The sequence below is a fragment of the Platalea leucorodia genome, assembly GCF_965183815.1.
Source record: "Platalea leucorodia genome assembly, chromosome: 10".
NCBI classification, from domain to species: domain Eukaryota; kingdom Metazoa; phylum Chordata; class Aves; order Pelecaniformes; family Threskiornithidae; genus Platalea; species Platalea leucorodia.
In genome coordinates, this window is record NC_138832.1 from 8,384,982 (window position 1) to 8,402,960 (window position 17,979).

The window sequence follows — 17,979 nt, forward strand, 5'->3', positions numbered from 1 at the left end:
ACCTCTCCGCTGCTCCAGTGGCCGCTGGCATTTCCCCGAGGCCAGGCAAGACCTGAGCACGCAGGGCAGGCACCACCACGGTGCCAGCATCCGTCCTGCCCCCGCCGCAACGCTGGCACCCTGTCCCAGTCCTGCTCCTGTCACCTTGGGACCAGCCCTGCTCCGGCTCCACAGGCACGATGCTCCTGCCCCAGCTGCTGCATCCCCATGGAATGGGGCAAGGTGGAGATGGGGCTAGGTAGAGGCATCCCAAATATCCCTGGGGCATTAGCAAGGGAAAGGAAGGGAAACTTGTTTTTTTTAATCATGCTTGAACACTCTGGCTCCTTGTCAAGTAGTCTCAGCATCATCGTGATGCTTGGTGGCATGGCCCATCATGCCTTGGTACACAAGTATTGTCCTTGGCTGTTTTATCGGTGCTTGGAGGAGCAGCGCGAGATGCTTAAGGAAGGGCACAGGGCAGACAGGGTTTGGGGTGCCCTGGTCAGCAGAGCAGCAAGGTGTTGGAAAAGGGGAGCAAAGAGAGAAGTCCAAATTTCCTCCCAGCCATCCTGGGCGTGCACGGGGCTCTGCTCCCACAGCGCTGCCCCACTCACAGCCCTTTCCAGGTCTTGCCCCAATCCGTTCGCACCTTCCCCCCTTTCTCCCAGGCACCCACTGCTCCACACAGCTGGAGACCACCCGCTCCTCCTGGTTTCAGCAGACGAGCCTGGGTGGTTTGAGAAGCGGCTGGTCCCGTGGCAGAGGAGATCAAAGCTACCATGTGCCAGCTCCTCACTGCATCGGCTATTAACTCAAACTGCCATCAATTCTTATTTGCGCTAACACAAACTATGGCAGCTGGAAAATTACCCAGCCATAAATCACCGCCGCTTCATTGTCAACCATCAGTCCTCCAGTTGGATGCACAGATTTCTCCTCTTCTCCCCACCAGCTTTCCACCTCTTCTAAATCAAAAATGAGCAAAGTAGATGGCAGATACGTTCTGTATTTAGTTACAAGAAATCTTTTTGTAATGTTGTTAAGCAGCCTGGCAGGTTAATTAGTTCTTTGATATTTCCTAGAGTGCAATGTTTGACTGGTAAAGCAGACACCAGCCATTTTAAACCAACTAAAAACATTCAGGATGAGCAAGAAACCACCAGACTTTGCCAAAAAAGAGGTGTGACACAGACAGGGGGCTCAGCCCTCCCCACGGCCCCAGAAGACTAGCGCTACAAGCAGTAAGTAACCATCAGCCTTCAGGTCCCTGTAGCTGTAAACAGGAGTTATTTAGCGCTGGGAAGTCTGTTACATTGCAATTGAACCCTTCCACTTCGGAGCAGTGACAAGCCATAATTAATTAGTAGCAAACACTCTAATGGCTATTTCATCCTTGCTCCAGCAATTAGACTCTTTCAGCCAAGAGGTCTGTCCCAGCGCGGCAGGAGGAAACTTGGGAGTCGTTCAGAGCTGGGAGAAGGGGGAAATAAAGAGGAAATGAAGAGGCCTGGTCCCACGTGCCCCATGGCAAGATCCCGAGGAGCCAGCTAATTAGATAGCCGCCAGCACGTGATTTCTACACAGTGAGCACATTTCTAAAGCCTGGACACCTCTAGTCAGTATGAAAAGAGAATTACATATAGTACACAGGAGCGGTGCTTTAAAGTTATTAGTGATGCAGTGCGTGGGAAGGGATCCTGCACTTCCCAAGGGACACCTGCATCAGGCCAGGAAAGCCTGGCTGCCCCTGCAAAACACGCTGCAGCATCTGCCATGCAAAGAGGGAGCTGGAGATAACAGCCACCAGCTGGGTTTGATCTGCAGGCCATGGACCTGTCCAGGGGCCTCAAAGGGATCTTCTTTCAGGCTGGTTTGGGGTTGAGTCAGAAGTTTGGGAGGTAAAAGGCATCCTCCTCCCTACACCACCCAACACAACATTGTCCTACAAGGTTTGCAGGCGTTCTCCATGCCCACAGCCGCCCCAGTCAGACGTCTCACAAAGTGCAAGCCCTAAACACATTACAGACGTATCTCCACCAGCCACAACCCAGACCACAGCATGACAGGACAGGAGCTAAGCATGACAGGACAGGAGCTAAGCATGACACATGCCCTGAGGGCCTCTCCTGTGCAACCAAAGGCGGGTGCCACATGCAACATCTAGCCATCCATGGCAGTGATGTGCCTGTCCTGCCATCTCTGAGGACCAAGCACCTTCCCCCATTGCCACCACAGGACAAGTGCCATCCTCCTGGATTTGTACCCAAGGCACAGAAACACCCTGGATGACAGGGGAAGCCTGCAGGGCCTCATTCCCTGCTTTAAATTTCCCAATTTGGACACTTCACCATGAAGCCGTTTGGTCTCAGATAAGCCCAGGACAACCCTTTCCCCCACCTCGAGGTCCTGCACCAGGGTCCTGCTGTTTTCCAGAAAGCATGTGCCTGCCAGCTCCTGGGGAGGTACCTCACCTGGGGGTCCCCAAGCTCGCTGTGACAGTGGCATCGCAGCCTGGGGACACCCTGCCAGGACACACCATAGCACAGCCACCCTCCTGCCCAGAGACAATCGCTGCTCCAAGGGAGCCTCAGGAACCAGGTGCCACCTCCCAGCTGACCACCCAGCCCACTTCTGCCCAGGAAACCCCCATCCCAAGGCAATGTCACCGCAGTTACTGCCACAAACACCCCTTACCCCCGCCTTCAGAGGGGAGAAGTTCAACGCCTGTGGCTGGTTTAACTCACATCTTGTCCTGCCGCTTGGGGTACAAGACCCCCACAGAAGCTCCAGCCAGCAGCCCAGCACTCACATCCCTCCCCAGCTCTGCTCCTCACCACACCTGAAAGCCCTAACAACTTCAGAAAGTCACGGGGTCTTATGGGCTCTGCTGCTTAACCACCCTCAGCTGCACAATTAGTACCAGTTCACCCAGTTCACTACTTTTCCCTCCTTGATGCTGGAGCTCCTGTAACCTGCCCTGCACAAAGCTGTCCACGCAGCTCCCGGAGCCACAGACTAGACCATTTCACGTGCCTTTCCTCTACCTCCGCTTCAGCTTCCCTAATTCCCATGGGACTTCTTCTATGAGCTTGCCCTTCCTGCAATGCATGCAGGATGATGGGCGGTTTTTTCAGCTGAAGGATCTGCCTTTTTTTTTTCTCTCCCTCTTAACCAAAGCTTCCCTGCTGATGCAACCTCCAAAGGAGGTGTTTGGAGAGACGGAGAAAGCTGGAAGCCAGCTGAGCACGTGCAGAGCCCGAGGACCCACAGCCGCCTGCGTGACCCTGCTTCCCCCAGCCCGGCTGGGAGCTCCCTGCTGCCTCCCCGTCCGCACCCCTCCCAGAGGGATGCCGGCCCACATGCAGCCATTTCGCCCTGCTGGAATGACACAGGACCCACCTGATGCTAACAACACTTCTCTTTCTGCTCACAGACCAACACCAGTGAGGAACCTGGATGGTCTCTCCTGTTGCTGCTTGGGAGTATCAGCGAACATCTACATGATGCACCCCACGTGTCCAAGGCAAACGGAAGACCAGCCAAGAAAGACCAAGATCTGAGTAGCTATAGCAGGCAGAATGGGGATCATCCTGAGATGCCCAGTGCTGGCATCAGTAGGAAATTTGTTGGAAAAAGCACCCCATGCTAACCTGCAAGGGAAATTACATATTGGCCCCTGCCAGTCTGACGGATTGTCTCTTAATCTGGATTAGGTTTAACCCTGAGCGTGTGACCGGGCCGTACAAAGCAAGGACCCACGAATGTAGAGGCACGAGCAGCATCTGCCGGACGAGCTGAGCCAAATGCAGCCATAGCTTCTGCACAGTTTGGGAAAACGGCTTTCTCTATGCGGTGTCACCTCTAAGGTGACATTTCCCTGCAAACCCCCACAAAACGCCCAGATGTTACTCACATCGGTATTGCAGAAACCCCCGTCAGGAAGAGGCAGGGCTGTTGCAGCCACAGTGGTCTCAGGGTAGGGGTGGGAAAAGCTCTCCAGGTGGAGGGAGCATCTCCCTAAGCCACCTAAGACAGCCAGGACACCGGGCTGCAGGCTGCCCTCCCCAGCCCTGCTCTGCTGGCCGGGCTGCTGAGGATGCGGCGTCGGCTGCAGCCCTGCCTGTCGGCTCCGGGCAGCGCAGGGTCCGGCCACGGTGCCTGAAATGTATCTTTACTCTTTTTGCCCGCAGCCGTCATCCTTTGGGATGAGCGTTTTTGAGGTGCTGACGTCGCACCGGTGGCTCCAGTGCAGTCCGGGAACATCGGCTCTTGATCCACCCACCAACCGCGCTACTGGGATTTCCTACATTGCCCTTCTCCGGGAGAAGTTACAGCCTCCCTGCAAGCTCGGTTGCATAGGTCTCTTCTCTATTAATGGAAGCTCAAGAGGGAGATAAACATCCTCTGGATGTACAAATGTAATCCTCCTCCTGTAGAGTCCAAAGGACTTTTGCCAGGGCTCCCGTGCCTTTTCATCTACTGCAGAGCCCGTCAAGGAGCAGCACAGGAGGGAAACAAAACCAGAAAATATGGGAGGCACATGTGCACATCTGATTAACCCAACTTTTTATGATAAACAAAGCAGCTCAAGGGCCCTGTTCTCTCTGCCCCTGTAATAAATCTCCCGGTTTTACTGTTTTATGATGTCAAACATCTAAGAGTTTTCCTTGAGTTGCAAACAGAACATAAATTACCTTGGGTAAACTCCGCAGACACTAATGTTATCTATAAAAATCCTGCACTAATAACTTCACAGAAAGTCTAAGGGCTTCCCGGTTTGTATGAGCAAAGCTAATTAGTGTGTGTAGCCTGTAACTAAGAGGCATCTAGATTAGGAGATAAAGTACCATCCTGTGAACTCCCTAACTGTAGTTACTTTGGGTACCAAAACAGACTGTGACCCTGACCTGAAGTTTTGGGTACAGGCTTGCAGCATCTCAACCGAACATGAAAGACATCCATCCTGCTTTTATCCCAGTAAAGTCAAAGACATCCCACCTGGGTGTAAAGAAACCGTACTAAGAAGGATCCACCGTGTCTCCAGGAGAGTTGCATCGCTGGTTATTATCCTAGGGAAAAGCCTAGGCTGCTGTTAAGCCCTTGCCCAACCACTCTTTGCTGTATAAAGTCTGTTCTCCACAAGCGCATCACCCTCCAGTCAAGTCGTGACTTTGGCCTTAATGAAGAAGCTAAACCAGTTTGATCTCTTCTCACGTAGGTGGGGCCTCGGGCGCTTGCTGCAGGGGCTGCACCCTCCGGGACGCCCTCCTGGGCTCAGCCGCTGCGGGACTGCAAGGGGAAGCTCTGGGAAATGGGGGCAGACCCTCTTTTTCACACTTCTCTGGCAGGAGGAGCTCTGCTCAGGGCAAAATGGTGTCCCCAGACGTGAAAGAGAAAGGGAAAACGAAGGCCACATAACCCAAAGCCACTCGCACCGCCCCGAGTGCCTTTTCTAAAAGTAATGAATGGTGAGCACAGTTCGTATTTAATAAAAATAGGAATATTGAAATAACTCTGCTCCATGATGTGAGGTTAGCAGACACTGTTTTTAAGACTCAGATCTAAGTTTAGTTGAATTAAACAAGTCACAGTTGCAGGTGAAGGGCACAGCATCTTCATCTTTCTACTCTTAAGCCTGGAAACACCAGCAGCTGATTTCATTCCTGCTTGCAAGTGAAAATGCAAAGTATAAGAGTGGTCAGAGAAACAGTGACACCTGGGCTGAACTTTACTGTTTATTTCCATTCGCTTCGGTGATAGAGCTCATGGGAATGGAACCGGACATCTCAACATCTTGTGTGAGACTACGGAGGACAGATCTCCATCAGGGAATCCCAGGGCTGAGAACCATCCTTCCCTTACAGTTTCCAGCATGACCTAACCTTTCTCCATCCACTTCAGCAGCCATTTGCCTTGTCCCCAATTCTTACAATGCAAAATACAATATAATATTATAATATAATAATATAAGATTCCTTCTTTTATGTATGATTTTCACAGCTGGATCATCATGTGGTGATTGTTGTTAAAGATCTCACCCATGGGTTGCAGAAGAGATCCCACGTCTACACCAGCATTTAACTGCAGGCAAAGTTTGGTTTAAATTTCCTCTCCTCCAGTCCTGTGCACTAGATCTCTGTAAATATTCAAGCTATTGGCATAGCAGACTTAATTCTGAGACAAATCTTAAATGTGAACTTGGAATGTGTTATCAAATACAAAAGCACAACAACAGGTATAAGGAACATTAAGCAAGCCACTGAAGACAAGTTCATTGCTGTTCATCAAAGACCCTTCCATCGCAACTAATCGTGAATACGCCACGCGTTCCCAGCTCCCCCACAGCAGCACCGTCTGTAGGCGGTTTACATAGGTGCGGGCACGAATCCTATATACGTACTGCACTCAACTCCCACCCTCGCCGCACGTCAGCACGGCCTTGTTCTGGCATTTACCTTCAGGAAGGAAGATGAGGCTGTATCTGTTCAACGCTCTTCAGGCGAGTGGAATGAAATGTAAAACATCGGCACGGAAATCCCTCCTTCCTTTGAGGTTCTGCTATAACTTGTCAAGTTTTACTTAAAATATGACAAACGTGACATTCTACAAAGTCTGCTGGATTTGGGTGGTTATTAGAAGAAGAGTCTTACACGGGAGATGCTTCACTTCATCTGCTGCGAGTCCTTTACTGGGAGCATCACAAAAATGATTCCCACACTTCAGAAAAGCCAAACAGCCTATTTTTTTCTTTTTTAAAGAAGGCAGGAAGGCTTGAGTGTCTGCAACAGAATAGGGAATGTTTTACTAAGCCAAATGTTCTAACAAATAACGGTTATTTCCATGTGACAGCTATTATTCATAAGTTAATATAAACTGAGTAAGAGACCAGGCACCAGTTACTGGTAACCCAAGTACTTAAAACATCCATGCCCCCATGCTGACCATTTCACCTTCAAAACCCATGGCTGATTCAACACAGAGTGGACAAGATCTTCACCCCAAGTTTAAAAACTCCCAAAGAGCGCCGAGAGTCACTGGAAAACCACATGGCTACAGCCCATTCCGTGCCCAGTAAAATTAAAACCAAGACATTTGTCTACTACTTTCTGGTTAGGGATTACACCACCTTTAAATTGACACCTGCTCCTAACGATTTGTATTAAGTTACAGCCCGGTGACTTTCTCTAGAAGCATAAAGCCAAAAGACAGCTTGCAGCTTTGCCTTGGTCAAAAAAAGATGGCAGAAAATTCTGAGGGCTTATGTCCAGGTTCTCTGCAAACAGCACAAACCTCAGATCTGGGGCCAGCAAAACTATTTCGCTGTAGAGGACTTCAAGAGGCGAGAGGGGTAGTTGTCTCTTAGGCAGGGGGAGTGCAGCAGCAGCAGCAAATCTCACAGGTGACCACGGATGGGAAAACAACAACGGACAAACTATTTTAAAACAGGCCACCACTCAGATATCAGTCAGCCAGGATACTGCCTGCCCCAGCTCATCCCCGTAGCATGGAAATAAAGAGCATCCTTAAAATTCACTTTAATTATACTCAAATGTACAGCCCGTGACAGACCATTACAGCAGAATAATTGCCTTTGCCATGACAGCATCCATCTATTTTGAAGAAACGAGACCAAAACTCAAGCCTTTTTCTGATTGTTTTAGACACACTCTATTGCTCCGCAACATTTTGTCTCCACCGCAAAGACTGTTGCATTATGAATTATGCCAGATACGCATTAATGGGGCCTATTACAAAAAACAAACGAAGTTCTCTGATGATAACTGCATGAGAATGACTGATTTTACTTTTATGGCTTTGGCTCTAGACTACCGGCAAGCTTCAGAAATTTGCTTAACTCAGTTTCTACTTTTTAGCTCACCAGCAGTCACAGTAAAAGCAGAGAAAGCACTGTAAATACAATTTTACAACTCATTTTACTTTGCCTCTTGTGAAATGCATATTTATTAATCCGGCAAATTTTCCTGCTGGGATTTTACGCCAATTGTAGCTCCAAATTCTCTCATGAATTAATTTCCCTTTGAACACGTAAAATTCAAAAGCAGCTTCAGCCAACAATTCTTTTTGTTTGTTTGTTTGTTTGTTTTAAAGTATCGAATAAGCCCCTCCCCCCCCCCCGAAAACTTTAAATAGAAGATTTAGTAGGAAGGCCTTTTTTCAACAGAGCAGCACCAATTTCAATATAAGCATGAAATCTTTAATAGAGTGAATGGTGCTCTCGAACCAGCAGATAACCGCAAGCCGATTTCTCTAACGGCAACTCTGTGGTTTTCCACCTCTGGGAGGGAAGAGGAGGGAAATGGAGATTGTGGTGGTAGGAGGGGAAAACATTTGGGATGCCGAGTTGCCACCAGGAGCATACCTGAACCTCACTTGAAACAATCTTTATTGTAGCCAGCTCCTCCTGGTACACTAACGCTTGGCTCTTTCTGTGAAGTTGTCTGAAGGCTCATTTTTATGCCACAGGCACTGTTCAAAAGATGCAGCCTGGTACTCGCCCCAGCTTAGCCAGGTGATCTGTCCCACACTTCAGTAACCTGGAACATCTACACATGAAGGTGAGACTTGAAATCCTCATACCAAAGATTATGTTTTGGAAAGGGCATTAAACATTAACTACAATTACGTGGTATTTGTATGACTACGAAAAGATATGAAGTGATTTTGGGTCTTGTTAAATTGCAGGCTTAAATGGTGAAAAGCAGCTTCCAGTGATGAATATTTCCATATGCCAGTTAATAAGCTTTGAGTATTTCACCCATTAATCTGAGTGAAGATCCCCTTATTCATCCCCAACTTTGACAGAAAGTAATGGTTTGCCCAGCAAAAAATATTCTGGGCAAAGTTAAGAGTAAGCGCACAGCTGAGGCACAGGTAATGGCAGGAGCAGCTTCAGAAGCTTCAGAAGTCCATCCTACAGCCATGGATTCAGGTGACCTACCAGTCCTTCTGCTTGCATAGACAATTTGCAGCCAAAGTCACAGCCAAACTGCTTATAAACAATATAAAACTTGAGAGCTATCAACTGGTCAAACTAACATGATCTGTGTGCAAGTAGCAAAGGCCTAATTAACACGAAAAGAAACAAGTCAGCTGGAGTTGTGCAGTTTTATTTGAACAAAAACCAGTGTCGATATTTTTAATAAAGTCTACATTACACTAAATGCATGTACATTTTTAAGAAGATATCTAGTTGTAAAGAAGGTGCAGGACAATATGTACAATCATAGTTAAGTTAAAAAAATTCACATTTTACACAGATTTACTTGACAGTCCTATGCTTTCATGGTATATAAAGGGTAACCAAAAGAGGTAACAAAAAAATAAAAATCACAAGGAATTTCAGCTGGAGGACTGTATAATGCACTCATTTTTTCAAATAAACTAGTTCACTGAATTTTTATTTGTCCTAAATCAAATACGGGATATAATTTTTAGAATTATTAGAATTAACATATTCAATAAGTATGCTGATGTAAACATTTTTCCAATGGTGCCATTTCCTTCCATAAAAATCTGTATGTTATGCTGTAGTCTGCTCTTCAGCTTTTACAAATTAGAATAATTACACAGGATGTTTTTGAATACATGGTAAAAATTATCAAACAGCACAGGAGATATGTTCAAAAGACACTTTGAAGCTTTTCAGTCCACTTTCACAACACTGTAAATCTTACTTACAAACCAGAAGCAGGCAAAAAATCCAATAGTCCCTAAAATGAGAAAAAGTGAAAAGGGTTAGTTTATCTTCCAGTTTGCTCTGCGAGAAAAATCTAACAAGTACTTCCCAGCAGGACAGTATATAACATTGTAATCCAGCTAACTATCCAGAATAACAGCACTTGTTAAATTTAACAACACACATTCATCTCTAGGCTAAGATATTGATTTAGATCAAAGATGACTTTTAGGCCTAGGCTGCTTGATGTACATTTAAACCACCAAAGGTGATGCTACTATGACCACTAGCAGGCACACAGCGCCATTTAAGAAACTGATTTTTCTACGCACACAAAGTCAACGCCTACCTGGGTTTTTTCGGTCTGCAATAGCCCATAGCCACCTATGAATTATGACACAAAACAAGGCCTTGGGAAAAATCACCTGGCCCGGTTTTCTGTTCGTTGTGCCCTATTTATAGTCAAGAACCGGGAACTTCTTACTCTGTATATCCCGTTACTTCCTTCTGCTAAAGCAATGCTCTGAGTGCTATAGCAGTTGGGAGCAAGCATCAAATGAAACTAGCAGTGACACAAACTAAAACACATAATTTCATGTAATGTGTATTCAAGCTGCAGACTTTCTTCTCCCAGGTCACTGTAGATAACTAAAACATACACTAGTTGGGGCAACTGAACAAATTCATGAACAAAGAAATCCAAAGGCTATTAATTACAAAGACACTGTTTCAAGTGCTATAAAAGCCCCTGAGCCACAGCTGATGGGAGGCTGGGAGAAAGTACCAGTACGTGCTTGCCCTGGTGTCATACCCCTTCCTGGAGCACTGCTGTCAGGGTGCTTGGGTAGCAGACCTGTGGCTTGGTTTGGTTTGGTGTAGCCTTCCTTGATTTCTTACCAATCCAGTTCTTTAGTCATCCAGCCCAACAGCATGAGAAAAAAAACCCCCACAACTACCTCCTGGAGGGACATTGGGCCACATGTCAAGTCCTGTGGCTTGAGTTAGCACAGTGCAGAGAAAGATGATGGAGAGAGGAGATGACACTGAATGAATTAGTCTATACCAGTTTTCTATTTTTAAGCTGAAGAACAAGTCTGTAATTTGCACCCCACAGTCACTAGTACGGGGCAACTGCAAAGACATTGTCCATCACATTTATTTTTAAATCACTTTAAGAACTTGGTATGCAAGGAGACATGGAGTACCATACAATTAAGTCTTAAGCCTCTAAGGGAAGCGATGCATCGTCCCTCATGCTTTTACCTAGGGGTAAACTGCCACACAGCTGTTAAGCCTGACCAGCTAAAAAAAGGGAAGGTCTCAGTTTCAGCTGAATTCATTCTCAAAGACACAGCTACACGCCAGGCCTGTGACAGCCCTTACCAGCTACACTGTAGGCACTTGCAAGATCATGCACTGAGCTCCTCCCGTTTTACATTCATCCTTTTCTGTTTGTACAGCCCTTGTTTAACATCAGCTCCAACTTTTTTCACGATTTCATTGTGACTGGTTTACTAACTAGCAGGTTCCTTATTAAGCACTTGTCTTTTTTACATTCATTACATTTCTGTCTTTCAGACGACATCTACACATTTGATAAGTGAGGAACCTGTCTTTGGATGCTTATTATCTACATGCCAATTCTTGTATTCTTTGTGCTACCATGTATATTTGCAGTTAAAGGCTTTTTGACAGCCTACTATTATATGCCACAGATTACTCTTTCCCTCCAAGTTTGCAGTTATCATCCTCTGAAACAGTAGGAGACGGCAGATTTACTGCTGTCGATAGGAGATCAGACACCAACCACAGAAGGAATTTAATTCCTTTGTAGGCTTGACATCGCTAAGTCTTTGCAGTTTATGGTCAATTCTCACTCCTTCCTACTGTGTCCAATACTCCAATATCAGCATTGTTACTCTAAGCCTTACTCTCATGGCTTTTTCCTAATAATGGTTCTCAGCATCTGCTTTCTAGTTGTTTTTATAATATAGCCCACTTTGAGCCTTTTATGGCTTTGAAAGCAATGTTTCTTCCAAATGTTTAACAGATGAGCTATCTTAAAAAAAAAAAAATCATCTATCTGCTGTTCTAGAACAAAACTGTAATATCATAACAAAAATGTATAACTTTAACACAACAATGAGATTTCCCACACAGTTTTCTGAGCATGCCATAAATTAGTATGGGAACGCACTCTAAATCCACAGTATTTTCCTCCAATCCTTGTCACTGAATCTTTCTGATACACCAGCTTTCTATAAAACATGGCCTCATTCATAGCAGAATCTGAAGACTTCACACTGTGAACAAGCATTTCATCTATAAACAGATTTTCACAGGTTTTAGTAACATTGATTTTCAACTTCCCTCCTAAAAAAAGTCTGTTTAGCAAATCAGAGACCAAGTACCCCCTGCTCCTTTTTTAGACTTTATCAGAAGTTTTGCCAATGTAGTGGAACTAGAGTAAGACTATGTTTCCTAACACAAGCAGTAAATGGTAATGTTTGTCTGACACCAGATTTGAACCACGAACTTACAAGCTCAGGAGAGAAAGGCTAGACAGCACCAAGATACAGCCTTATGTAGTCAGTACCTTCCCTGGTCAGCAGAGTTTCCTTCTGTTGTTGCCTCCACATCGATAATTAGGGCTGACAAGTATTGCAATGTCTTCTTCCCTCCCACGAACAAATGTACCCTACAAATTCCACATGCGGATAGCTCTATGGACCAGAAACTTCAAAAAAACCATCAAACTAAGGACCCCAAAAGTACCTCTCCTAAACAGTATACTTGACACTTAGAGATCAGAATGGTTTAAAGGTGCTGACAGAATCACAACTAGGTTGAAAATCCACCTCAAGAATCCAACTGCAGATTTAGAAGTGAGAATTGATCACAGCAAATCAACCAAACATTTTTAGTGCGCTCGCTCTCTTTTTTTAAAAAAGTAACATGGGCCAAACACTCAGACTAGGAACTTCCAAAAGCTCAGGTCAGCACAGAGTTGTGGTGATATTACAAAATCAGTATTAACAGACAGACATTAATGCAAGTTAAGGAAATATTATTAATAAGCTGCTTTACGTTGTACAGCTGCTTTACGTTGTACAGCTGCTTTACCTACAGGATTGCTTATAGTACTGCAGCAAAAGGCTTAAGGTTTTGTTTTTTTTTTTTGAAGAACGTAAGCAGTACAGTGCCTGGTTCCACTGAAATTCAGTGTTTTTTCCACCTCAGACCTGGGGGTACTTGTAATTCCATGAAACACTAAGAGGTTCACAAAAGGTAATTCAGTCAAAAAGCTTCCAACTTTCTGTACAGGAGTAAATATCCCAATCAGAAAGGGAACTGCAAATGAATAACGACTGGGGAAGAAGACCAACCCTGAAGTAGTTTGGCTTGTTTGAAAATTCTAGCCAGAGTATGTTTTCTACGTTTTAGCCCATTTCACAAGTTTGCCACTTGTTCCAAATTTTAGCACTTCACACAGAAAAGCATCAACATACTGGATCTTTAGGCCAGTGCTGACTAGCGTAACAGGTTCTCAGATTCCCCTTTTAACTACTTTGACTAAGGCCAATCTTAAAATACAGGTAAGTGCAGGCTCAGTTTCCTACAACTGTAACTCTACCCAGTAAAATTGCCATTATTAGCTGCACTCGTTAAAATACAACCTTGCCATCTCAAGTAGCATGGCTTGAAATGTACTTTCTCGAAAAGCATACTCAGCTCTTCAATCTTGAGCATTTTTCTAAGCACATCTTGCACCAAAATTAGAATCATCCCTTACTCAAAATGTGCCTCTCATTAGAATAGCGGGACTATTTAGGTAAGCTTTAGATAAGACCACCCAAGAATCTGGCTTATATTTGTTTCTTTCAAAACATATTCAAACTGAAAGCAAAGTTTTGAAGCAGTATCAACAAAGAGCATACCTCTTCAGCTTACTGCTTTGCTGACAGACATCAATGAGCACAACATGACAGAAAACGGATACCCAAAGGTGTTTTTTTAAAGCCGTTAAAGAAAACTCTAAGTACTTAAAAAAAAAAAAAAAACAACAAACAAAAAACCCCAAACAAATAAATGAAAAAACTCCACTAGTTGAAAGAGTTGAGACCTCTCAAATTATTTTGATTGGTCTGAACTCCTTTCCATTGTGAGGTTTTTACAGCTTTCATAAGCTATCTCTACCAAACGACAGAGCACAAAGATACCAAGCCTGACACCAATTCCTCCAATGAGCCTGTAAAATCTGTTTGTTTGTTTTAATCTAATATTACAAACTCGTTTCCTTGCTCATGTTTACTTTAGACAATCCTAAACACTCACCAGCTTAAATTAAATGAAAAAGCATCTGAACAACATATGTTTAAGAACTAACTTTTGCAGGGTAGACCTTTATTTTTCCTCAAGTGGGTGACCTTCATATTTTAAGACTCTGCCTTTCTAAATAACCCCTACTAGTCTAGGGAACCGATGCCATCCTAGTGCACTGCAGCCCACTGTACATCACTGATCATCCTAGGTAGGTACAGCTAAAACATCATTTTTGCGGGAGCTATTTAAAATTCAAGAACCCCGTTGTGAAGATGTCTCAAGTCATTTCTCTAGCCAAGAAGCAAAACATGTCCGATGCATCCATTTATACTTACGAGGGAGACACCAACACCTCAGTTGTTTTTTTATCTTTTTGTCCTCCAGTTTCTATACTGTTCAATACACACTACCACTCAGCAACAGTTTTCTTATACACAGAAAGAAGACCACAAGTTAGCATCTAACTGGGTAAGGGAAAGTTATTAGTAAAGTAGTTTAAATTCAAAATTAAAAACAAGGATTATTACACAGAATAATGCCAAAATACATTAAGCCGACTGCTCTGCTCTATTCATTTCTTCTAGCTTTATTGTTTAATGAAGAAAAAAGAATTCAAAGCACGAACAGATTGTAAGAAAGCAAATAGAAAAGCACTCTGCACTTGGCTGATACTTCTTATGTCCCTTAAAAGCTCTCTGTATCATACTGGTTTCAATCACCGCACAGTGGTGGGTGCTTCAGAATCTCGGATTCTAAACACAATCTACCCAGAAGATCAAAACTCAATTTTGAAAATGGCATTAACTCACAAGTGAAAATTATGTTCAAAAATAGAGGTCACTGTAAAGCAACATGCTTTGACTATGTTCAGCATTTTTTGTCTCCTAGCATAAAATGCATGTAATCATCTAGCTATCCCCTTTCAACACACTTATTATTTCTTGAAAGATTAGCCACACTTTGTAATAAAATTGTCTTGTTTGGGTGTGCACATTAATTGTTAGATTTCACCGGTCAGATTATATTATTGTCGTCGTTGCCATACAAGCATTCAGTTCCTATTTACTTATTCATTACAATCCCTTTTGTAATGTCCACAGTGACACAACACACCACCACGGAGGAGGTATTAATGCTGCCCTTTACATTTCTGTCACAGTTGCTGAGACCTAATATGCAAGAAGAGAGAAAACCAAAATACCTAGTATTAACTTAAGTGGAACAGCTCAAGGCCCCATTTCAGGAACATACATACAGGAAGAACATTATAATTGCGCCCATGTAAAGCTGCGTTAGTAAACTCCCTCACCTCCATAAACTTGTGAAGGACTGAACCCTTATTTTCCAAAGCAAGTGCTATTAAGGAATATTTTACACCTAACTTTGCTCAAGTCATCTATCTAGAACAGCTTACGTTTCAGCCCTCAAAAATCAATTATCAAACTAAATATGGGAAAGAAACCTATCACAGCATTTTACATTAACAAGCATTTATTACACACTCCATATGCCTTCTACCTTTCTAGTGACTAGCTATTCTATTCAACTTTAAAAAAAGAAGCGACCATGTAGCTAGCAGCTTTCTTCCTGAACTACAAATACAGCATAGCCACCACTACCGTGTTTCTGTTAAAGAAAAAGACACTGCAAAAGTAACAGCAGCCCAGTTTATTATTGTACTTTTGGGGCCTCACTGGCCTCCACATCAAGAACTCCAGGATCAGCACATCTGAAGCTTTTAATACCATTTCAGCAGCTGCCATGACAATTTCAATTATCGTTTTATATATGAAAGGGCTATTTTTAGTTCTACCAATTTGCATCTTGTAAGTGAAATTGAAATTGGCAGAACAGCAACTAACCTATGCTAAAGCAATATGTTAATGTGTGTCTGGGTTTTAGTTTAAAAGTAATTAAAACATTTTACACTATAGTTTGTTTGGTTTGGGTTTTTTTAATATATATATTATACAGGACATCTGGAGTTTGTCTGTTTTGCCAGGATTTAAGCAGGGGTTTAACTGGCAATATGCCAACTTCTATGTTTGCCTTCTAATAATTATAAATTAAAAGAATTAAGTTCTCCCTTATTTCCCACACTACTTAAAACTTTTTTTTTGCCCTTTCTTTTGAAGAGACACAGGTCTAAATAATGACCAACAATAAAAATCTAGCAATAAGTGCCAGATAATCTACAGAGTACTTGCTTTGTTCAAACCCATACAGTAATTTTCTTCCGTGTTTTATTATGAACAGTGCTTTTTTGGCCTCATACTCGACCAGTAGTAGAGGCAATAAAGATGAAAGAGGTCCTTCTCACTGCTGAACTGACAAACTTGAAGTCTGATGCTAAGACTTACTTTCGTTACTTGTTTTAGCTACTCTTTTTTAACTGCATCAAGGGAGTTAAACGATGCATTTCATAAAGCCAACACAAAGTAATTATGGCAGGTTTCAATAATCAGGTAGAAGATGTTAAGAAGCAACAATCTGAAACATCCACAAAGAGATCCTGTATTACAAATCTTAGGAATGAATGTAAAGGTTGGATTACGGAACAACCCACTATAGATGAACTAACATTTTCTCTCGTTTCACCACTGCAGTACTTCATGATGCTAAGCACAGTGATACATAAAACATCTGACTTCATGTGTTAAAACCACATATACCACAGCAGTAGTATGATGAACACCAACACAAAACGCTCCTGGCTATTTTTAAGGGCCAGTACCCTTCACAGAGCTTCTAATTTTATCTAACACATGGTAAATCTGGCACAGATTTCACATCTAATCAATCTCGAAATTATAGTTTGAGCTAAGTGATTATGAACATTAGAGTAATTCTGTAGTGCATAAGTAACATCAGAAAAGTTAGACTACTAAAAAAATGGAGATGTTTCTAATAGGTTCCTCCAGTTAAGGTACATTCCGGCCATTAAGTGGTGCTTAATGAGCAAGTAAGACCGCCTACTAACAGTACTAGAACCCTCTATTGACAACACAGTTTTTTTTCCCAGCACCAACCTGCTTCACTTGCTAACAGCAAAAGCTGAAAGCATCTTTTATTTTATTATTCTTCATATGCAGAGCACAATATCTCTAACTATAGAGCTTCTAGAACCAATTATGAAATCCAGAATCAAGTTAAACAACCCTGATATCAAAGCAAACAAGAACGGCATTTTGAAAATATAATTGTTTGAACTCACTGTTAATATAACATGCAATATTAAAGAATATCTTACTGTGATATGTGGTGTCACAAACCATAAAAGTAACACTGCCTAAAGAGTCATAAATTGTATTTAATGTTTCGGATAGTCTGAATTTCACCTAATGTTTCTCATTTCAAAAAAACGGAAACCCCTGCATTCATTTTAGTTTGAACACTGTACTCACCTGTGAAAAGGAAAAAAATCAAGACCATGATCATTGTGTAACCAAAGTATAAAATGGTGCTAGCAGTTCCTGTTATCTGGAGTTTAGAGAAGAAGTAATGAACTGCATAGATAAAGAGATAAACTGCTGTAAAGCTGCTCGTCAAAAATGATCGCCACCACCAATGATAATCCTGAAAGAAACAATAAACCATTCCGTAAGAGACATCACATAGAAATCAGAATATAAATAAGCCGGTTAAAAAATAACATTGTTTTATGAAATACATTTAATTCTTCAAAACGTATCTCAAGAAAAGAAAAATTCCAACATAGAGCATGGCTACTTTTTTCTTTCTCAAAGTCAGCTGTATTGCTTCCACTATCAACATGAAATTATTCTAAGATCAAGGCTGTTTATTTTTGCTTATCTGCTGCAAACAGTGGATTTTGAAGCAAAAGGCACATTTCAGAAGAGTGGCTAAGACAGACATGTCAAGGCCTGAAATACAATCCATTCACAGTGTCCAGCACATCACAGTGTAAGTGAATACCTCAACTCTATTTCTAACATCTTCCAGCTACAAGTGGTATC

At 43.1% G+C, this 17,979-nt stretch overlaps 1 protein-coding gene across 1 annotated transcript in view; it reads right to left on the reverse strand.

Annotated features, from left to right (window-relative positions):
- Window positions 1-9,094: 9,094 nt before the first annotated feature.
- LOC309595828 (transmembrane 9 superfamily member 2-like) overlaps window positions 9,095-17,979 on the reverse strand; it is a 34,335-nt gene continuing 25,450 nt past the window's right edge. The window contains exons 16-17 of the mRNA XM_082323213.1: window positions 17,407-17,578; window positions 9,095-9,713 (exon numbers count right to left, since the gene is read on the reverse strand). Of these exons, the coding sequence (XP_082179339.1) occupies window positions 9,646-9,713; window positions 17,407-17,578 (240 nt within the window). The 3' untranslated portion in view covers window positions 9,095-9,645. The remainder of the gene's footprint in view (window positions 9,714-17,406; window positions 17,579-17,979) is intronic.